At 36.3% G+C, this 22,752-nt stretch overlaps 11 protein-coding genes across 11 annotated transcripts; 6 read left to right on the forward strand and 5 right to left on the reverse strand.

The window, feature by feature from the left end:
- Positions 1-340: 340 nt before the first annotated feature.
- Positions 341-1,135, forward strand: FDP41_000974 (uncharacterized protein; the record flags this gene model as incomplete). Its single annotated transcript, XM_044713730.1, has 1 exon — positions 341-1,135. One exon carries the CDS (start codon positions 341-343, stop codon positions 1,133-1,135), a length of 795 nt encoding a protein of 264 aa, XP_044564534.1.
- A 607-nt stretch (positions 1,136-1,742) lies between these two features.
- Positions 1,743-5,138, reverse strand: FDP41_000975 (uncharacterized protein; the record flags this gene model as incomplete). Its single annotated transcript, XM_044713741.1, has 1 exon — positions 1,743-5,138. One exon carries the CDS (start codon positions 5,136-5,138, stop codon positions 1,743-1,745), a length of 3,396 nt encoding a protein of 1,131 aa, XP_044564535.1.
- Positions 5,139-5,349: 211 nt separating this feature from the next.
- Positions 5,350-5,900, forward strand: FDP41_000976 (uncharacterized protein; the record flags this gene model as incomplete). The annotated part of the gene is made up of 2 exons (XM_044713752.1): positions 5,350-5,631; positions 5,838-5,900. The coding sequence occupies 2 exons, from the start codon at positions 5,350-5,352 to the stop codon at positions 5,898-5,900; spliced, it is 345 nt and encodes a 114-aa protein (XP_044564536.1).
- Positions 5,901-6,262: 362 nt separating this feature from the next.
- Positions 6,263-7,342, forward strand: FDP41_000977 (uncharacterized protein; the record flags this gene model as incomplete). The annotated part of the gene is made up of 2 exons (XM_044713763.1): positions 6,263-6,346; positions 6,503-7,342. The coding sequence occupies 2 exons, from the start codon at positions 6,263-6,265 to the stop codon at positions 7,340-7,342; spliced, it is 924 nt and encodes a 307-aa protein (XP_044564537.1).
- Positions 7,343-7,854: 512 nt separating this feature from the next.
- Positions 7,855-9,154, reverse strand: FDP41_000978 (uncharacterized protein; the record flags this gene model as incomplete). Its single annotated transcript, XM_044713774.1, has 2 exons — positions 7,855-9,004; positions 9,126-9,154. 2 exons carry the CDS (start codon positions 9,152-9,154, stop codon positions 7,855-7,857), a joined length of 1,179 nt encoding a protein of 392 aa, XP_044564538.1.
- A 250-nt stretch (positions 9,155-9,404) lies between these two features.
- On the reverse strand, positions 9,405-11,125 carry FDP41_000979 (uncharacterized protein; the record flags this gene model as incomplete). The annotated part of the gene is made up of 2 exons (XM_044713785.1): positions 9,405-10,023; positions 10,107-11,125. The coding sequence occupies 2 exons, from the start codon at positions 11,123-11,125 to the stop codon at positions 9,405-9,407; spliced, it is 1,638 nt and encodes a 545-aa protein (XP_044564539.1).
- A 731-nt stretch (positions 11,126-11,856) lies between these two features.
- Positions 11,857-15,003, forward strand: FDP41_000980 (uncharacterized protein; the record flags this gene model as incomplete). Its single annotated transcript, XM_044713797.1, has 2 exons — positions 11,857-13,973; positions 14,082-15,003. The coding sequence occupies 2 exons, from the start codon at positions 11,857-11,859 to the stop codon at positions 15,001-15,003; spliced, it is 3,039 nt and encodes a 1,012-aa protein (XP_044564540.1).
- Positions 15,004-15,127: 124 nt separating this feature from the next.
- FDP41_000981 (uncharacterized protein) lies at positions 15,128-15,982 on the reverse strand (the record flags this gene model as incomplete). Its single annotated transcript, XM_044713808.1, has 2 exons — positions 15,128-15,281; positions 15,399-15,982. The coding sequence occupies 2 exons, from the start codon at positions 15,980-15,982 to the stop codon at positions 15,128-15,130; spliced, it is 738 nt and encodes a 245-aa protein (XP_044564541.1).
- Positions 15,983-16,179: 197 nt separating this feature from the next.
- FDP41_000982 (uncharacterized protein) lies at positions 16,180-17,628 on the reverse strand (the record flags this gene model as incomplete). Its single annotated transcript, XM_044713819.1, has 1 exon — positions 16,180-17,628. The coding sequence occupies one exon, from the start codon at positions 17,626-17,628 to the stop codon at positions 16,180-16,182; it is 1,449 nt and encodes a 482-aa protein (XP_044564542.1).
- Positions 17,629-18,071: 443 nt separating this feature from the next.
- Positions 18,072-19,853, forward strand: FDP41_000983 (uncharacterized protein; the record flags this gene model as incomplete). The annotated part of the gene is made up of 1 exon (XM_044713830.1): positions 18,072-19,853. The coding sequence occupies one exon, from the start codon at positions 18,072-18,074 to the stop codon at positions 19,851-19,853; it is 1,782 nt and encodes a 593-aa protein (XP_044564543.1).
- A 1,169-nt stretch (positions 19,854-21,022) lies between these two features.
- Positions 21,023-22,663, forward strand: FDP41_000984 (uncharacterized protein; the record flags this gene model as incomplete). The annotated part of the gene is made up of 2 exons (XM_044713841.1): positions 21,023-21,517; positions 21,569-22,663. The coding sequence occupies 2 exons, from the start codon at positions 21,023-21,025 to the stop codon at positions 22,661-22,663; spliced, it is 1,590 nt and encodes a 529-aa protein (XP_044564544.1).
- Between the last annotated feature and the right edge of the window lie 89 nt (positions 22,664-22,752).

Raw genomic sequence — 22,752 nt, forward strand, 5'->3', positions numbered from 1 at the left:
GGTCTGGAGGTGTGCCTCCCAGGGAAACCTGGTTGAGAGCACCCTCTGGAACGCTTCTGCCAGGCATTGCACGAACCGCCAGGATAGGAGCACCCTTATCTTCATTCAATAAGAGAAAATGTATTCTTCGTTCAATAAGAGAAATCTAATAGGTGAAAAAGATTCAATATGAAAGGTCTTTCATTTTCCATACATGGTCATTTTCTTTTTGTAGTCAAGGGCAAGCAGGATGGAATGCAGGCAACATTGTCATGCTCTTTCTCTGTCTTGGAGTAGGAGCAAATAATTTATATTCAAGAAAATTAATTCACGATTCGGTTTCAAGAAGCTTCTTGAAAATATGTCTTCTCCCACGACTGGAACGTTAGGAGGTCCTTCTTCTTCATCGAGGTCCTCGATCACTCCACTCAAACTCACTCCCTTTCTGAAAATGTTCCTTACACTCATGTATTGGGAACCCTTTGTCTATGAAATGTTCTTTGGGAGTGTGTTAATGTTATTCCCTAATGTTCGGTTCGTATTGGGGAGTTTCATGCCTCAACATTTAGTGGAAGTCATACTCACTGGAAACCTGCCCTTGCACACAACGACAACAACCACAACAACAACCACCACAACGACAACAACCCTTTCATCCCTTGCTTCCAACAATGATTTGAGAAACTTGATCTTTTTCCTGATTCGTTTCTCTGGTATGGTCTTATTCGCCTTTGGAGTGCTTCATCATTTACTTCTTAGGCATTGCTATAAGGACTTGGCACATTCCAATGGTTCGTATCTCATCGAGAGAGTTCCTCTCTTCCATTGGACCATGTTGTCTCTCTGTGTTGGTGATTTACTTCATATGGGCTTTGTTTGGAAATACCTTCTCGTGGATACTCTACCAAATAATTTGCTGTTGGTTGGAGCCGATGTGTTGGGAACGAAAGAGTTCTTATGGCCCATTCTTCCAGTGTTATTCCCGACCGTTCTCACACTAATGGTGTTTGTGATAAGAGTCATGTTCTTGGGCCTCTATTCCAGCAAGAGCAGCATGTATGGAAGAGTGTTCGGGTTCGGACCATGGAGGAACATTTCCTCACAACAAGAACAACAGCAACAACAACAACACGTGAGAAGAATTCCAGTGGAATAAATCCTGGTTGGTTTCATATTGATCAAGATTTACAACGAAATTCAAATAAGTCGACAGTCTTTTTGTTTTGCATTGGCTTATTCTTCCTTCGTCTTTTTAGTGATCTGAACCCCTTCTTAATGTTTACTTCAAATACTTGCAGGCATCCACATCCATTTCACTCGTCCTCTACCACCAGAACATTGCCAAATAGTAGCCAATAACAATTCTCTTTGAAGCATCTATTAGAACAGTAATGCATATATCCGGATGGAAACTCACAAGGTTCTCCACAACCGCATTCCAACTCGTCATCATCATAGACATCTGGAATGAAGCAACACGGCCACATCCCTCACAAGGAATGGAAGAAACATTTGGTGCGTTCTTAGGCTTGTCTCCTTTTGGGAAGGTGGAGTAGGTGGTATTCATGATCAGTTCTATTTTTTAAGCCGCACAATACCGTCTTCTTAATGATGGTGTCAAACTGGGTTGTGGTTGACAATGAGCAGTTGAAATGACAATTATCTTGGCCGTGGAGAATTAAAGCATAACGCTAGATATTTCAGAATATCCAACAACATCCCAATAAAAAAGCAATATATCTCGAAAATATAATAAAAAGGATCTATTTCATTTGTTGAGCTCTTAATTTCATGTTTGAAAATGATCCAATTCCTTGAAGATACAATGCAATATCATCTCCAATAAGATCTGAATCATCAACATCGGACGAGACAAACACACGAGGAAGTGTCGACAATTCATTGTTCTTGTCACTCTTGTTTTCGCTTCTGCTACTCGCATGTGCTTCCATTCTGTATCGATCATATTTGGAAAAGAAATCAAACACGCTGTAGGATAAGGGCATCATTTGCCATGCAAAAGTGAGAAGAGAATTTTTGGTCTTTGAAGTCGCCTTACTAGTTTTTGGATTGAGACAAAAATCGAAAAGTAAATTCAGGACCTTATACTGCTCTTCAAGGGGTGCTGTTCCTCCTAATGACATGGACAAGCTCACATTCGTGATGCCTGACTGTTGTGAAAGATAGGTCGACACGAGCTTGATGACTTGTTCCTCAAGTTTGGGACTGTCATGTGAAAGATAGATCCTCAGTGCATCGAGTCGATTTCCTTGCCATATAAAAACTTGTGCCATGGTTTTCACTTGAATATCTGAAAATCTTGAAGCGATCTCCATGAATGGTTGAAGCTGCTCACTATCGAACAAGTCGACATAGGAGGTGAGTATTCTTTGAATTTCCTTGCTATATTTTGCCTTCATATTGTTTTGTTTCAACTTTCGTGAAAGTTCATTGTACTCATTCTGTAAACTTTGCAAGTTAAATTGTTCCAATTGATAGTTTTTTCCTCCTGTCAAGGATGAGAGTGAAGAGCTTGATGATTGCTTCTTCTTGACCAATTGATCAATTTCAGATTTTAGTTGATCTCTTCGAGCGTTGAATTGTTTCAATTTGTGCTCTTCCATCATGACAATCAAAACCAAAATAATTTGAGGACATTTGGTATGGAAAAAGAGTAATCGAATGACCATTTCAAAATAGAGTAAACCCTTTCTAGTATGATTCGTATTTCGCTTTGGTTCAAGTGCAGTTGTGACCTTATTTTGATAAACCACAAAATCTTCATTTCTGTTCTCCTCAACTTTGTACAATTCTAAGGGGCTAATAGAATCCTCAAAATTTTGCTCAAATAAGTTTACAAATGTTGTGATAGGTCTAATGTTGGAATCAGAGGCTCCAGGAATGGAAATACCATAAATTTTGCTGCTGTCACTTCTCTCATCTATGTTTTCTTCCATGGAATATTGGTGTATAATACTCTTGAAAATAGAAAGATCACAAACATCAAGTAAATAATCCAAAACTGCTTGTGGATCATTTTCAATCATGTCGTAAAGCTCGATATCCGTCAGATTGTCCATAAATGTGCTAGTTTTGACATCAAGTTGCTTTGTACTATCTCCCTGGTGATCGTTGCATTCTAAGGAAGCAACTGCTTGTTTCACATCGAGGTTTCCTATTTGTTCCTTACAAATAGATAGGGAAGAGGTTAGCGGAGGAACAATACTCATATTCAATGTAGTCATTTTAGTAAACAACTGATTGGAGGAGGATGCGGAAGGGGAAGATCCACCCATTGTTGGGCTTGTCTTACTTGATGAGGGAGATAACGAAGGCGATAACGGAGAAGGTACGGAGGAACTCTCCCAATTTTCACCTGTTGAAGAACTGGATGTTGGCTTTTTCCAAAATTTCGAGTCCTTGGATGGAAAATTATCGATAAACTGTTCACATTCGTTTAGAAAAGCTTCTTGCTCGTGCACAGTGCTGCAGCTTGTCCAAATCAATGCTGGGTTTTCCAAATGTGGTAAAATTGATTTTCTCAGATCAATAGTTGAAGAAGATGCATGATTCAATTTGTGGGTGCCGCTACTATTGTTGTGAATTTCTTCCAAAATGTTTCTTGTGTAAATGTTAAACAGTTTAAAGTCTTTAAGTAAATGGTTAAATGTCTGTGAAGACGAGCTAGAGGTGATACAACTCGCAGAAGAAGAGCCAGTGATGCTGTTCCTGATAATATCAAGTAGAGGAGGACAGCGTAATTCATAGATTAGTGAGCTATCATGAAGATACAATGTAGAAGGCTCGCTATTGCAAGAGTATTGGGTAGCATTTCCAAAAAATCTAGCAAAATTTCCACTGGATTTGTAATTCGTCATGTCGCTGGGAAGAGTTAAATTCGAAATTACACATCCATTCGCTAGATCAATGATATAAATATTGGAGTTTCCATCATAAACAGCAAGAAACATGTTGTAAATTAGTGCCATATCTATTTTCGGAATATTCTCTTTTTTGAGACTAAACTTGTTGATAGTTAATTTCTTTGAGTGTGACAGCTCACTTGAATAAATAATGATATTAAAGTTAGTATCCATCATAATAATTTCTTTCGTTATTGGATGAATGACTAGTCCAATATAAAATAGTGAATCTGCACCTGATTGTTGTTGCGTGTCAGAATTACTTGAGATATCATTAAATTTGAAAACATTTTCAATTTTTGATAATGTCTTCTTATTCTTTAAATCAAAGAGTATTATTTCATTTTGTGAAATTAACAAAATATTCGATTTGCTCATACTATGTGATGATTGTAAAATAGAATAAATAACATGTTCAGAGTTATCGCTGCTATCATTAAAAACCACACAATGGCTACCAGAAGAAGAGTATATATTCAAGGCATTCTTTTCTGATGGACTGTTCGTCCTAAATAAGATATTTCTATCCGCAACCACAGTCACAAACTCCACTTTGAGACTGGAGCTATTCCCTATAATATTAAAAGTATTCTCGACCTTCCAAGTGGAATTATCTTCATAATATCTCCACACCACAACATTGCCGGTTTTAGAAATTGTAATATATCGAACCACGCGCAAATCTCTCACAAAATTATTTCCAAAATTATATCCACTTGATTGTTCTGCTGTTTCTTCTCTGATTTCAAAATCACTATAAACAAAAGGATCTTTATCACAACAATAGAGGATTGGGCTCAAAGTCGTGTCATGTGCATTGAATTTGGAGTCGACAAAATTCTTAATTGCTTCTAATAAATTCAAATATAATTGGTCTTGAGAATGACTGTTATTCAATTTTGAAACCGAAATATAATCGAGACCAATAATCATCCTTCCATTAAATAAATGCACAGCCAAGTGGCCCGACACATGTTGTACACGATGAATGGATATTGTATTTGGATCGTACAATGTTGGGTTCTCTTCGGAAGAAAGTGTTGATGAAGGAATAAAGTTTTTCAAAAACGAAGACTTTCTTCCCGAGTTTCGGTTTTGTTGCTGATGAATATGTTCCAATATTTGAGAGCATCTAATGTAATTATTGTTGCTATTGCTACTAGTATTGTTGCTGATCAAACTCGTGTTGATGCTGCTGCTGGAGGAAGTTGAACTCAAAGATTGAAACGAAAACATTTTTGAAGATTTTTTGTGTGGAAGGAACTTTGAACACTTTTTGTTTGACCACCTTTCATGTGCTTCCAATCATCAGGACTTATTTTGACCATTGGTTCTATTGGGCCATTACCATTTGATCAGAGTGAAATCATAACCATGGGGTGGACCTATTTGAAAGTATTGTGAAAAAGATGGCAAACATACATGAAGGATCTTTACAATCAAAAAAATGGCCATTCTTTCACCCTTCTCACAACGTATTTTTAAATTATACAGAAGAGCTTTGCGAGAAATTTCATACAGTGCCGAGAGGGATGTTTTCTGTGTTGAAGCACGTAAAATTAGAGAAGAATTCGAGAAATACAAAGGAGAGACAGATACCTCAAAAATTGAATTCCTTTTGCAAAGAGGAGAATACTGGGTTGAAGAATATGTTCATCCGGATCCATATCATGTTCCAGACAAGGAGGGAGGTTGTGCTTTCTTGAGATACCCCGACTTGGATAAAGAGGTGAGTGTTATGAAACACGACATCATCATCATCACCAAAAATTGTTTATACTTTTCATCATCTTGCTTTTGAACACATGCATTATATTTCTGACGACCCAATATGGATTAATATTTTGAATTGAAAACATCGATATGTTCTCTTTCCATAATCATCATTTGTTTTTATGGATATTGAATTCAATTACTATCACATATACAACTCAGTTCTTGAAGAACCACTCTGTCATCACTCTCACAGGTAAAGCTTTCTCCCACGAGGGATGGTAACCATCATCATACACGAACAGTTATCTTTTTAAATCTCCTCCCCAATATTTCCTTCCTTCAAGATGAATCTGTATCCTTTCCGTGTTATCATGATCAAATCCACTACAACTACTTCTACTACAATATCTTCATGCCCATTCCTCCACAACAAGCCTTCATTCTGTGACGTTGTTGGTAGGGCAACAAACAACCAACAACAACAGCATAAAGGCTGGCGCCACCATCACAGGGTTTTGTAAAGCAGCATCTCGACAAAAAATAAAAAATATTCAAGTAACGACGCTTCGCTAGAGTGGCTGTGCGATCCTTGTGTTGTTTCCTTCCTTTCTTTCATTTCCTACCACAACTACCTTTTTCAAAAGATGGCAGATTTAGATAAGTGCATTGAACAGCTGCGAAGAGGAGAACATCTATCGGAAGCTGATGTAAAGAAGATTTGCACAATGGTATGTTTTAATGATGACCTCTGATAATATTGTGAGAGTAACCGTGGTGATGATATTGTTATTGTTGGCGTCATCACAATGATCACATGTTCTTGCTATACCGCACTATGAATTTCTTTTGAATCGCTCGCGTCGCGATGATTCCTTGCACTGAAGGCCAAAGAATACTTCTCTCAAGTGAAAAATGTTATTACGGTCGAGTCGCCAGTGACGGTGTGTGGCGATATTCACGGCCAATTTTATGATTTGATTGAGCTTTTTAAGATTGGTGGTGATTCACCGAACACGAACTACTTATTTCTTGGAGACTATGTAGACAGAGGATATCACAGTGTGGAAGTCGTTACACTTTTACTTTGTCTCAAGTTGCGATACAAGAACCGACTCCACATGTTAAGAGGAAACCACGAAAGTCGACAAATTACACAAGTATACGGATTCTATGACGAATGCGTGAGGAAATACGGAAGTGAATCTGTGTGGAAGATGCTCACAGATGTTTTTGACTATCTGCCATTGGCAGCCGAAATTGACAAACAGATATTTTGTGTACACGGTGGTCTTTCTCCTTCTATCGACTCTCTTGATCACATTCGAACACTGGACCGAGTTCAAGAAATTCCACTTGATGGTCCAATGTGTGATTTGATGTGGTCCGATCCAGATGAACGAAGCAGTTGGGGAATTTCACCTAGAGGTGCTGGTTACACATTTGGACAGGATGTGAGTGAACAATTTAATCACAATAACGATTTAACAATGGTTGCCCGTGCTCACCAATTGGTCATGGAAGGATATAACTGGTGTCATGATGGCAATGTCGTTACAATTTTCTCTGCGCCAAACTATTGCTACAGATGCGGCAATAAGGCAGCAATTATGGAGGTAGATGATTTGTTGAACTGCAGTTTCCTTCAATTCGACCCTGCTCCACGTTCGGAAAACAGCACAACTGGAATGGGACAGAAAAAGCTGACCCCAGAATACTTTTTGTAAATATGTGGGCCTTTAGATGGTCACATTTCGCAGCTTTTTTCCATGCTCGCAACATTTCCAAACTCCAATCCTCTATATTCTATTTAATCATCAGCATCACACTGACCTCTACATGGTCCTGCTGCTAGATTTTCATCACCTTTGTAATGTATTAATTTACTCTGACTCACTTCAAGTCAATCATTACTTTGAATTTTTGAATTTACAATTAAATCCCACTTTAGTTTCAAATTAGCCAATTAATTGCTCCCATACTCCAACAGATGGTTGTCCTCATGATCATATCATATTAAACACAACTCATATTAAAATTCAACAATTTTCACATTTCGTCTTAATTGGCTCGTGTCATTCTCAAATCTCAAACACAAATGAACAACGACATCAGAATTCAACCTAACTTGGAGAGCCGATTTTTTACTGAACATTCAAAACCAACATGTATTTTGGTGATTCCATGCATGCATTTCTGGAATGGAGTGGAATAAGGTGCAATAAATATTCGTTCGAGTTTAATGTTGAGCATCGAGTTGGGTTTTTTTCTGCTGGAGTGAGACAACATACATGGATAGATATTCGCGAATCTTTGTGTAAACTCCTCGCAACATGTTCGGCATGTATTGATCGAGAGCGGCCTTAATGGCATGAATATAGTTTGCCAAGTGAGGGAAAATAATGTAACGGTGGCAAATAAAATTAATAATTAAAATGATTTTGAGAATGGAGAAGGACAATACTTCGTTGACGAGCAGGAACAATTCAAATCTTGCGAATTTGTCGCCTAAATCATATTGATAAAGTTTTTGTTGGAATGCTAAAACTTTTGGATTGTTGTTGGTCACAATGAGTAAATTTGGCAATAATCGCACCAATGCAGAGAGCATCAATAGCAAAATAAAAACTCCAGACTTTCCTGAAACCAAATAAAACAGTGAAATAAATAAATATTGACCATCGGCATCAAACATAATGTAGGCATACTTTTTCCATCCATACTTGGATAAAAATTCAAAAGCAAAAATTCCACACGACAACAAAACACTCAAATAATAACTGCTCATGCAAAGTGACATGAATGGAGAAATTGAGGGTCTAGATGGAGAAGCTGGAATAGTTTGTTGTGGCTGAGGTGGAATTACCGTATCATCCAGTTCAAACTCGTGATCGAATTGAGGTGAATTAGAAATTGGAGGTGGTGGTACCGTAGCAGCTGACTGTGCTGCACCACAGGTTGGGCAAAACAAAATGGAAATCAAACCCAATAAACCACAAATTACAATCACACTGCAAGCTGCGGTATAAATATAAGGTTTTTGTTGTTGAAAAGCATTCCAAAAGCCTCCATACGAAGTGTTGCCCGATTGATTTCCACTACCACTATTAGTATTGCTATTATGTGTTGCATTGGTGTTGTTTCTACTAGAAGAATTTGTCGTTTGATTTGAGGAAGAAGATGATGATGAGGCTTGTTGGGATGAGGTTGCCTCGGAAGTAGAAGAGGTGTTACTACTACTTGCTGCTCCAACTTCCAAAGAGATAGGCTCCACATTCTTATTGTACCATCGTCTCTTGTACTTCTCTAGGGTGGTGTTGGACATGTAATTCCCATCAGCAATTTCCAAATTATTAAAGTAATTCAACCAATTCTTTTCATTGGAAAAACTAGATATTCAGTCATTCAGAAAGTAATAGTCAAATGATTCACCAAATTATGTAAAGAAGATGAATTCAAGGCCATCGGAATTGCAAAGATGACGATAAAAATCCATTTCTTTCCACTTACTCGTACTTGCGGAAGCGTTCTTCTGCCATTTTTTTTATTTCCTAAACCTTCCACTTCACACACGTGCTTTTTTTTTTATTGCAGTGTTATTGAACGTGTGTTCAGATATAGGGAAGAAGGTAAAAACTTCAGAGAGACATCTATTAGAAAACCTTTCATTGAGAGGCACTTCATTGAGAGAATTCATAGGGTCACTTTTTTCAAGTTTTTAACCAAAGTTAGTGATGTGGAGGATCCAAAAATTTCACAATGTGACTGAGCATGTGTGGAATCTATGAATCAAAGAACAAAGGCCGATCCTGACAAGTCCACAAATTCCAAGCATGTATAGTACAAGTTATCAGTTGGTTGAGTTTGTCCTTTTCCTATCAAGTTGAATCTCACTAAAATATTTCCCTCTTCTCTTGCAGTCAATTGTTGGAACAGTTTGTTCTCTTCACTCTCTCTGCTCCTTTCAGCAAGCTTTCTTTCCAAAATTGCTCTCAACTCTCGATAGAATGCGTCATTGACAACTCCACCTGATCGTGACAGTGCATGAAAAAGATCATCATCTGTGATTGCTACTCTTATGCCATGTTCACTCTCTTCAACTTCCTCCTCAGTTTCTGATTCTTCTGCCTCCTCTTCGTTGGAATTTATTGGTCGAGTCGTCTCAGATCGCACTGCATCTTCAGTTTTTGCATTCTCAGCACTTGGAGGAAGGGAAACATTGTTGTCTCTTCTGTACAGAATGATAAACGGTCCTGTTTCAAACTGATGATACTCGTTTGTATTTTGAACAGGATATTCCGAATTATCTAATGCTTCAAATTTCAAGTCCTCAAGTTTCATAGTGGGTGAAATTTTAGCCACCGAAAGAGACACTTGTTTGGGAGCGTAACAATTATTATTTTGCCATCTATATAGAAGTGATTCATTGTTCAATTTTGATGCATGGTGAAAAGTAAAATTATCCTATTCCTGCATGCAAGAAATACTTACGTTGCCATGAATGGTTTGAGTGTAAACTTTTCCAAATATAATCCTCCAATTTGTGAATCAAACGACATGATACTGTCTTCATGGTTGGAGGTGTTATCAGAATTACCCTCTTTGGCGTTTTTAACGCCCACGTATTTGTAAAACTCGGTCCACTTTTTCACACCCTTCACTTTTTGAAGTTTGCGTTCTCTTTCGACAACAAACCAAGGATCCTGCAGCTGATAAATGAGATATTCATTCTCTTTGTTGTCTTTAGAGCCTGTTGACGACCAGAATGATCTTGTATTGAGAGCATTTCGCGTTTCTGGAATGTCTTGGCTGGGAAAGTCGGTTGAGCTTGCCTTAATTGGCTTGCAAATGAGAGTTCTTTCTTTGAAAGTAAATTGTATCGTTTCTGCATCTTCTTTGAATAGGTCAAGGCTTGATGGTGGTTCGTTTGAAGGTATTTGTTGAATTGTTTGAGGAGCATCGCTTTCAGTTAACAAGGTTGAAGAGGGTTGCATGTGCTGTGGTAAATTTTCAGTGCTTGGAGTGGTTGTTTCTTCAATATTGTCCATTTCATCCCATTCATCATCATCACCATCACTTGGAGGATCTTCTGGCTGTGTAAGTGTTTTCTTTTCCGATTCAGCTTTCTTTTCCTGTTGTTGTAAGTAATAATTGTGAATAATCGAACGTTCTTTGAGAGTGATAAATTTGAGTAATTTTCTCCATTGAACACACGATAAAAATTGCATCATTTCTTGTGGCTTTGTCATCTTTTTTCCATCATCATTCAAAATTAATAATTTCGTTTTCAAAATATTTGAGAGCAATCGGAACCAAACAAATTTGTTTTTTTCATCACACAACAACTGATGCCAGGCTTTACAAACTCTATTCGCAACAACAAACAAGGATTGAACAGGTAAAAATTCAAATATCATCATTTTGATTTCATTCGGAAGATATTGATCAAGTGTAACATATTCGAAGTCATCTTCCTCAGTGCTCATCGTCATGGGATCTTGCAAAGACATTTTTTTTTCAAATTTTTTTTTGCAATTTCTTCTTCTTTGTAAAGTTCATGATTTTTTGAATCTTTGTTTGGCCAATTTGTTAACCAATTCTTCAAAGTGAGGAGAAACTCAAATGTTGACTCTATGCATTAAAACAGGGAAATCTTGTTAAAAACAAGAGAAAATTCTCCAAAATCGAAAAGTGATTTAATCCAAATCATAGTTTGTTCATTCGAAATCATTAGAGTTGCAAAACAAATTTGAAAACAAGGAATTAAAAGCCATTAAAGAAGCTTTTCTGATTTTAATACATAATAAAACAAGTGAAACAACCACCAACTATTCAAAAGGACTCTCCTTCATTAAGGAAAGCGGTTACAATCAAGAGTAAACATCACTGAAAGGGGTTTGTCTTGCCATCTTCAGAACAGATGGACTTATTTGAGCGCCATCAGCATTTCCTTCAAACGATCTCGTCTCAAAATGCTCTCAAAATGGTGAAAACCCTCAAGCCCTTAAAGATTGTGCGAACTTTCTCAATTTCAACGCGTCAACCTCTTTGAAACAATCTTGTTGTTGGTGATGACCATTTCAGGTCGGAGCGACCACCAAAAAAATACTTCCTCCAAATTCTCTGAATCTCGTCGTCGTTGCGTGTTAGTTGGATTGCCGAATTTCATTAAAATTTGTATTGGACCTAGGGTGTGCCCATGCAAATCCGGAGAAACTATACAATGGCCACAAGGATCATCATGATGAACGAAGAGGACAAACAACGAAAAGAACATGTTGAACAACAACAACAACCTCAAGAATTAATGAAGATGAGTCCGCCCCAACCACAACCATCATCATCAACCTCATTATCGAAAGAAGAACTCTGTACCAACACAACCGAAAAACACTCGTCCTCTCCTCCCCGAGGGAATGAAATATCTTCCTCTCCTCCTCTTCCTCCTCTTCCCAACTATTCCATCCTATCTCAGAATCAAAGTCTGAATCAATTTTCCTCCTCCTCATCCTCCAACAACAACAACTTTACATGCCGAATCATGTTAGAGGCTTTTCTTTCCTACTTTTGTTGTGTTTCTCACTTTTCCTCCACAAGGACCAATTTCGACCGAATGTTCCGAACCATAAGAAATCAAAGAGGAGGAGGAGCAAATTCCAACAAGGACATGCCACCACAAGAACCATCTTCTTCTTCTTCCTCCTCCTCGAAATTATCAATGAAATTACGTTCACTTTTCATTCCTGATTATGTCGTGTTGGGTAAGAATGATCGAATTAAGATGGTCAAGGACAATGCCATAAAGCATTCTTCGTCGTCGACGTTGTTTCCACAGACGACAAACAAGACCAACAAACATGCACCACATAAAATTCGACTCATGACAGATGCCATTGAGGAAATACATGATGAGGAAGTGGAAGAACATGTCATTGAAAGTGAATATTCATTTTGGATATGGCTGAAAATTTGCTGTTTGGGACAATTGACATTTATGTGCCATCCTCCTCGGTGTTTCACGATTTTAAATTGTTTATTATTGTTATTTATTTTACAAGGGATATTTGGAATATCCTCTGCATTTATATTACTGTATACAAGTGGACAACGTGTTTCAGAGAATACTCAATCAATTCAACAATTACAAATTAAGACATTCAGTAATTATGAAATATCTCATCTATTAGACTATACTTCTCTTGCAGTTAATTCCATGCTGTTTAAATTATCAAATCCTTCTTTCGATGTCACCAACTCGACGCATTGGTTTACCTTATTTCATTATGTGGCTGGTATTTATAGAAATATCATTCCCATTGGTGGCATAGTATTTGCCAGATACGACAATATCTACGTTGGATACAATCGAGATCATTTATTTACCATTCGAAATGGATCCATTGTTGATGGAGCACAATGTCAATACTTTTTCAGCTCGAACTTCTCTCAACCAATGACAGAAGCATATTTTGCCGATCACTTCTCTCATTCGATCTGTAACGTATCTATTGTTACCACTCAGAGACCATGGTACACTCCTTATATGAGGAGTGACAATCCCTCCACGAACATTCGATGGTCACCTGTTTATATTTCTTCAGCTGGAGATTTGAGCATATCAGTAACCATTCCTGTGTATGTGAACACTAGTACGCTTTCCAATGTGACCAAAGCTCCTTTCACACTTCCTGACAAGTTGGTGGATGCATCTCTGAAAAATCCGTCTTACTTGTATGGAGTGGCTGCATTTCAACTTTTATCTCCAGCACTAAGTTCCTTGTTGAAGAATTCGAGTGTTCTATTTGAAGATTTAGATTTGGCATTTATTACAAATGCTAATGGTGATCTTATTGCTGTCAATGTGGATGACGATGAACCAAAATATTTGACTGCTCAGAGAATTATTGACAACTACAGAGAAAGAAACATTTTATCCATCCTCAACACGACCACATGCCAAGTTGAAAAAGGAATTTGCTCTAAATTTATTGAACGATATCCCTATAATGGAATCGATGCAATTCTAGATGTTGAGTTAACATTTATTACAGATATTTATAATCTTTCTTGGGGAGTAGCAGTGGCGACTCGAAAAGCATCTTTTGCAGATGAGGTGGTCACAGGAGGAATTACAAGCGTTGTAATTTTTGTGATTATTTTCGTATTTGGAATGTTTTGTTTATTCTTTTTTGTGAAAGCCATTAGCAATCCATTACATCAAATTTCTATAGACATGTTAAAATTAACCAATCTTTCAGATATGGATAAGGAAAAGGAACCTTCAAGTTTTTTCAGTGATATTAAGGAGATGCAAGAATACATTTCGATTATGAGAAAACGATTGAATACTTTTACCAAGTAAGTTTTTTTAGAGTTCGTTGACATGATTCACAATGTATCTATTCTTCTGTTCCTTTGATTGATTGAACTCATCACGATTCGCTGTGTTTCTAATTTTGGTCAAAGATATGTTCCTGAAGTCATTGTCCAAAAAGTATTACAAAAAGAGCACGAAGATTGTGGTGAAATATACATGAGCGAGCAACACATGAGTGTACTCTGTTGTGACATTGAAGGATTTAACAAGATGTCCGAATCGTTAGAACCTCAAGAATTGTTAACCATTGTGAATAATTACGTGACATGCGTTTGTGTCATTATTCACAATCGTCGTGGACTTGTGGATAAGTTTAATTCTGCCTGTATCACATGCTTCTTTAATGAATCAACATGTCCCGTCAATGATCACGAAATGCATGCATGTATTACTGCATTAGAAATTATGGAAGCCATTGAAAATGATTTAAACAAAAAGCACTTTTCTGAAGAAAACAAAATTCGAGTGAACATTGGAATCAACTCGGGAAAATTCCTTTGTGGAAATGTGGGAACCAACCAATCTCTTAGTTTTAGTGTATTTGGAAAGAATTTAGAGTTTGCCTCAAAACTAATGGAATTGAATCGATTTTTTAATTCGTCTATTTTGATTGGACCTTCAACCTTTGAAAAAGTTTCCAATGCATTCCTTTGCTACTTTATGGACTATTTGAAAGAAGAATCCGTTTGTTCCTCTCATGACATTGTTTCGACCATGAAAACTCTTTCGAAAGGAGATTTATCCATGTATTGGAACAAAACACAGAGTGACTTGCATGCATGTTATGAGTTAATAGGTCACAAAAACGAAGCGACTGATTTACAGAAGAGAATTGCCTCTGACTTGTTTCAGATTCAGACCTCTCTGACAGAGGAAAAGAAATATTCTGATCTCAAAAGTAAATGCTCCATGCTTGTCTCTTTAACTGGATTGAAGAATGTGCAAATTTTGTACGAAAAGTGTCGCAAGCAAGGACCAACATGGAATGTTTTCTCAACAATAAACAAATGAAAAGTTTTAATGAGATTATTGAATAAAAACTATGTGTGGATGTTAAAAAAGAAGTTCAATACCTCATTCTATTATTTACAATTCATGTCATTCAGTTATTAAATAAATAGATTTGGACAAAGGTCTATTCTTGAGAAAACTGATCATGATATCTCTTGTCTAACTCTCTCAATTCTTCAACTAACTTTTCCTTTAACATTTCTTGATCTGGAGTTAACTTTTTCTTGTTATTCAAAATAACAAGTGACTTTCTCAACTCGAGAATTTCATTCTTCATTCTATGTGATATTGATGAACATTTTGTTAAACACAGAATGGTGTGTTCATAAATTCACGAATAAACAAAATAACAATGTCAAACGCCTTGTGAAATTCACACAACAAGTTGTACATACTGAGCCGAAATTGGATTCTTTAAAATCTCCTCTGCCTTCTTAATTCTTGCATTCTCATACGTTTGCGAAAATTTACTAATACCTCTCACTGCATTAATCGCCTTGTTCCAACGTCTCATGGCATTATTCTTTTCAGCCTTTGACAGGAATGACTTGACTGTGAGTGCATCCACTTTTGCCACCGCAGGTTCTACCAAGTTCTTTTTTACAGGATTGGTTGCATTCAAATCATCCAATTTTAATGAATTAATAAATTCATTGTGATCATTAATTCGGAGTTGAGCAATTTGACTCTCCAAGACATGAAGTTGTCCAATTTGATTCTTCAAAAAGGATCGATATTCATCATCAATAATAACTTTTGTATTGAATCTGTGTTCGATTAATTGGAGTTTGATTTGATCGATTTGTTTGGCTTTTTCTAAAATTTGTAACTCGACTAATGCGGAATTTGATGAAGAGGATGATCCTTGATTGCTGACCATGTTGTATGGATTGTATGGGTTACTTGTATTGTTGTTGTCGTCATTATTTGTTCCAACAGTAAAATCTAGCAACGGAGCATCCATGAACGCAGAAGACATTTTTTTAAGAGAAGACTTTTGACAGTTGCAGATCCAAATTTGGAGAATTCATGAGAGAGATGGTCATACACAACGATCATGGCAATTATGAGAAAAATAAATACACGTGTTGAAAGAGTGCTCGCTCCTCTCTTCGAGACAACCTCTTCTTCATCATGATGGATGACTATCTTGACGAAAAAAAAGAACAATACTTTTTACTCTTCGTTGTCATGATCATAGACATCTCTGTAATCCCTAATTGAAATCAATTCTTCCTTAAGCAATACGTCAAAGAATTTCTTGTTATGTTCAATAATATAATTTCTAATGTCATGAGGAAGCTCTGGAATAGATATGTTGATATTAGCGATGGTGTCATTTTCTAATTTCATCAATACCTTCACAAAATGTGTTGCATGTGTATTTTGTGACCTGTAATACATGGTTGGTCGATATGAATGTGCGTCAGCATGTAGAATTAAATACATCATTTCCCAATCAAACAAGAGACAGTTATTGTTCTTGTTAAATTTGAATGAGTCCACAACATTGTCCAAACTCATGAGACGTCTCTTGACATAATAAGCCACACAGTTAAGTCCCTTCTTCTCTCGTGCCAGTGTCTTGATAACATCAAATGCAAAATCCTTATCTTTCAACATTATATCCATTGCCTTAAAAAACAATATATTCCTTTTCAAAAAATTACTATCGGGCGAATCAGCCACATAATTGTCGGATAAGAGTTTGTGTAAAAGTAATCCCCTCCGAAGTGCTGTCATTAGTGTGTCCTCATTTTGTTCCTGTTGAAAGTATGAAGGTAAAAGGGTCAAATTTTCACCATTGGCAAATATTGCACGCTCAATAATTTCTTGATCGTATTTGTCATAATCATCCTGTGAGAGGCAACTACTGTTATGGAGTGCATGCAAAACGACATGTTTGTTGAAGAATTGTCTCGAATAGTTACAGGCTGCAGATAGTTTGTCACAGTAATAGCAGTTTAGTTTGGAAAAGAGATTATTCAAGTCATCTTGATTATTCTCCGTAGATTCTTTTAAAGCGCTACAAAGCTGAACGCAGAGTTGATAGTTCTCTCTAATTCTTGGAAGTTCCTCTGGAATTTCAATATACATTTCTTCAAAGTAGGAATTTTTGTATGCCTTCCAATGGAATAATTTCATGCAAGCAGCCACCACTTTATCAGCCTCATGTAAAATTTGAGTCAGCTGAGAATATGTCATGTTAATGGAGTAATCATTACAAATTGGAAAATTCAACTCAATGAAAGAAATATCATTGAGAGTGGCATGCTGGTGTTGAATATCATTTCTCACACAATTCACGAACATGGTCAACATTTCCACAATTCGATCAATTTTGAAAAGAAAATCCTCATAATCAAAGAAAGTGTGTAAATGATAGGCTTTTCTAAATTTTCGTTCTAATGGAACAACATCTTTTTTGAAATCCAATGATTCCACATATTCCAATGGTGGAAAATTCAAATAAATGACAATAGGAATAATTTGCTTCCACACCTTTTCAGAATTGACATCCTTATACAATTCTTCAATGACATCATATCTTTCATTTCTAATCCCCAAGCAATAAAATTGAATAAACTTCGTGAGTTGAAAATTCGGATTCTGTTCAAGAGCCATCATGATCTTCCGACATGTATGAGGAAAGGCCAATGTACATTCACTACCATGTTCCCAAAAATGTTCTTGTGTATTTGATCACCTAGAGAATGATAGGGAACTATTGGAATTTCAAAAAGAAAGGAATAAATTTCGACAAACAAGGTTTCTGGTAAATCTGTTAATGAATAACACTTTGCATCATCAATCGAATGTAGAGACGAGCTCGGAGATTGATTCATGAACGGATGATGATCCTTCGTGGCATGAGACTCGAGTAGTGGTTTCATTTTTTTCAAAAAAAAATCCAGTTCAGAATGGAAATACAATAATTGACAAAAAGTCTTTGAACATGCGTTGGGTATGAGGAAGAGAATAATAAAGAAACAAGAATGGCCTCGATCACTCATTGGTCCTGCTGAATCATCTTTCTCAACAGAATGTGCAAGCCTTTGAGTAAAAAAATGTCCAAAAACACCTCTTCATCACTCTTTTCGAATTTCACTCTTGACACATCCACTCGTACGGACTGTTCTTCCTTCACACCACAACAAAAACACACCCCATCGGAAAAGAGTTACCATCCAATCATCATTCGAGAGCAAGTGCAGGTGTCGTCGTCTCCACCACATGAGGAATCATCTCCACCGCAACTTCATTCATTTCAATTTCTCATCACTCACACACAAGGATTTGAACAAATTGTAAAGAGTGAAATTCAAGCGGTTTTTCATGAAGGAGTTGAAAAAGATTGGTGGTATCATGGATTTGAGCCTTCTGTGAATCTATTCGATTATCCAACCACTGCTATGGCAAGATTGTTGAAAACAAAAAATTCGAAATTACAAAAAGGAAAATTGAAAACATTAACATGTGTACATGGAAAGATACATTCCGAAGAGGGATTTGAAATGACAATGGATGTGAATTTTGCAGAATTATTTCACATGCCAGAATTTTTATTTTCACACAATGAGCTTTTAATTTTTAATTTGGTTGGAAAATCGGAATACTCTCGTGAACAATTTATGGAACATATTTCACAATTTGTTTTACATTTGAATGCATTGCCTTCTGTGGATTGTGTGTATTCCTTTATTTCACTCGTTCCAAACATTCCACTCGACAAGGAAAGTGCATTTTCAAAATTTAAGAATGAAATTCCATATCGTACTCAAGATGAGATGGCATGGAAGCAATCTTTTGAATTATTTCAAAAATTATATACCAAGAAATTTCCAACTCAAGAAGTATTATTTTCAGAAAATACTAAATTTAGAGTGACTGCTATTCGAAAACAATCACATCAAGTCCGTCATTCGTATTCATCTGTAGAGATTGCTTCAGAGTATGGCTATGGAATTGGACAACATATTTGCAAGAATATGCGTGTGAATTTGAAGAAATTTGATATCGATATATTAATTTATTTGGACACTGATCGGGCAGTTACAGCTTTACTTCTCTCGCCTCCTTTTCATTACTTACACGAATATGGACTTCGACATTTCTCAGATGATACCAGAAGTAGTGATGGTGGTGGTGAATCTGACAGTGTAGAAAATTGTACCAACCATTCTCAGAGTGCATCTCTGCAAAATTTTCCAGAGCTCGATCTCATTTACTATTACACGAAACAAGATTTTCGGTTGAGTTATGGAAAATCCACCCTCAAACCTCAAACAAGTTACTTGTTGTGGAAAACTTTATTAATGCAAGATGCTTCTTTGTGTGAAAAGGCCTTCTCTTCCAAACATCCTTCGATTTGTAACGTTTTAGATCCATTTGCTGGTTCAGGAACTCTCTCACTCTCTGCAAATTATTTCTTTTTCAACAAGTCTCCCAAGATACAATTATTCAATTTGGATTGCTCATCCGATGAGACAAATGTCATGAATCATAATTGCAAACATCATACAAATATTCACATTCTGTTAAGTGACTCTCAAAGCATTCCATTCAAATCTCAATCCATTGATGTTGTTCTCTCAGATATGCCTTTTGGAGTGTTGTGTGGAAGTCATTCAAGAAATGCAAAAATTTATCCCAAAGTTGTGAAACAATTAGAACGTATCATCAAACCTGATGGAATTCTATTCCTATTGACCATTGAAAAAACACTTTTGGAAGCTCAATTAGCTGCTCGAAATTTCTGGGAAATTATTGATCGTAAAAGTGTTTCACTTGGGGAATTAGGAAGAGCCATGCAAGCCACTATTTATATCTGTAAAAAAAAATCAAAATGATCAAGTCAACTTCTCTTCATGCTGTTTATTGTTGAGATTTGACATGTATTCACCTCATGGTTGATTTCATTCTTCGAATTTCATTCAATGAATGAAATCCTTCACTTCCTCAACAGAAATTTTTTTAGAGAGAATTTTTTTCAAACATTTTTTCAATAAAACATTTCAAAAAAAAAATACCACAAGATGACCCACGGTACCGTGACTATACTTGGAAACTCCAACGTTTAGAGAAGAGACTTGACAATATCAACCAGAATCTAAGCGATATGATTTTAAAGCTAACCGAATTAACGAACACTGTGAAAGAGATAGTACAAAACCAAGAGAGAAACACAAGAACAAAAGAGAGATAGAGAGATATTGAATTCATCTCTTAAACATGAACCTTTAATTACCCCCAACCACCATAGAGAAGATGAACAACAACAACCAACTGAAAATACTTCTGAAAACACTTCTAGACGACCCACTTCAACTTATAAGAATGAACTAAGAAAGAAATCACATCCAAACAAACGCAAATTCAGACACTCCAAACAAAAATTCAAAAATAATAAGGTCAATAAGAACCTGCATCAAATCAACACTGTTCTTTTAGGACAAGTCATAAGTTGTCACCTTGGTAGAACAGCAGGCTACACAAATAATCATCATGCAATGACAATCAGGTTAAGAAAGAAAAATCTTACGTTGTATTGGATCCAAGATTGCTCTCCACCTACTGTGCCTCATTAATTTTCCCTATAGAAGGAAATCATATTTATATATATATATATATATATATCAGTTTATATCCATTTTACCATATCCTATTATCATTATTATAACAGCAAAAAGTATCATTTATCATTTGAAACGTTATTTCAAAAGAGCATTAATGGAACAACCACATTGCTTTATTTTCTACTACCTGTTTAATTCATGAACTCAACCCGCTTCATGCAACAGTTAGCTCAACACAAGCATGTACTCTATTAATTTTTGAAATACGCTGACAAAAGCTATTGACATATTTCCGAAGTAGTACTGACACGAAAACGAAGTCCAATGTAGTTTTATTTCACATCTGAGGCACCGAAGGGCCAATAAACATATTTTCAATTTTTTCAATAAAAAAAAATATTGAAAAGTGAAGAAGAATTTCTGTCTCTTGGATGAAGGCTTTCATGATTGAAGCGACTCAAAACTCATGTGCTGCTCGTTCAAACTCATTGATCGTTTCAGCTTCGTGTAATGATCATTATCCACAGAAACGACAGAGGATGAATCAGTATACGGAGTATACTTTCGGACCTAGACTCCTTCCCGTTAGGTCAATAGTTCTGCTTCTGCTTGTTACTTTGAGTCTTTCCATTTCATTGAATGTTCACCCTGAATTTAATGTAAATGCCCGTGAAATCAAGCCTTCTACCTCTTCTCTTCGTTTATATAATAAGAACAGAAAATATCATGAAATTGATTCTTTTCCTAAACCATCAATGAACACGAGAAATTTTATTGAGCCAGGAGTCAATAATTATCTCACTCCTTTGTATGGACATTCGATTGGTCTCATTACTAATCCATCAGGACAGTCCTACTCTCTTTCAAGATCCACGATTGATTTGTTGCTCGAATTATCGAATGAAGGAAAATTGAAATTAATTGCATTATTTGCTCCTGTAAGTATTTTGATGAAAAACATACTTTGTTTCCAAAAAGAATCAATTTAGGAGCATGGAGTTTATGGAGATAAAGCACCAGGACAATATTTTGGGGATTATATTGATCCTGTGACTCATTTACCGATTTATAGCTTGTATAATGATCAACATTCTAGAAATGATTTATACAAGCCATTGCCTTACATGTTGAAAAATATCAGTATGCTCGTTTTGGATATTCAAGATGTTGGAATGAGACCTTTTACATTTATTAGCACCATGTGTGAATCTTTGATTAGTTCCAAAGAAAATAATGTGAAATTTACAATTTTAGATCGAATTAATTTATTGAATGGATGTATAATTGGAGGACCGATGCTAAATTTAAAGTATAAAAGTTTTATTGGAATTTACAAGTTACCGCTCATCACTGGTATGACTATGGGAGAGTTGGCAAAATTATTTGACACAGAAATGAATATTAATATGGGAGATCAATTGACTATTATTCCTGTGAAGGATGACTCTTTGAATACCTACTCCAAATATCGACCGTCATTCAGAGAAATTCGAGAATATTTCAAACAACCAATATTATATTTACCGCCAAGCCCAAATCTTCCTAATATAGATACTGTGGAATTGTATTCTGGTTTGGTATTGTTTGAAGCCATGTACAATGTGTCGATTGGGAGAGGAACCACCAATCCTTTCCAAGTCATTGGAGCTCCATTTATTGATTCAAGAAAATGGCTTAACTTGTTGCATTCTCAATATGAAAAAGAGTTGGCAATGTATTTTAAATATGTACAGATTTCATACCCCACCTATTTTATTCCTACTCAGGATATTCATACGAATAAGCAATGTGAAGGCATTCGGTTGGTATTGAAACCACTCGAGAATGCATCAGATTCGCAAATTGCAGAATATTACCAGAGCTTTTTGCCCATCTCGTTGACATTAATCAAATCACTTCTGCAGCTCTACGATGCGAATCAACTCATGTGGAGAAACAGTTTTGCCAAATCATTAATTGGAAACGACCAAACCATCCAGCTCATCCTAGATCCAAAAGTGAGCGTAGAAGAAATTGTACAATCATGGCAACCTGATTTAGATGCCTTTAATGGAGTTCGCTCTCGTTATTTAATTTACAAGTGAGGAATGTATTTGAATCCAAAAGAAAAAGCAAATAAAATTGACAAATGCATGCAATGTTCTAAGTTTACAAAATTCAACAACATGTTCAT

This window comes from Naegleria fowleri (genome assembly GCF_008403515.1).
Source record: "Naegleria fowleri strain ATCC 30894 chromosome Unknown tig22, whole genome shotgun sequence".
Classification (NCBI taxonomy): domain Eukaryota; phylum Heterolobosea; class Eutetramitea; order Acrasida; family Naegleriidae; genus Naegleria; species Naegleria fowleri.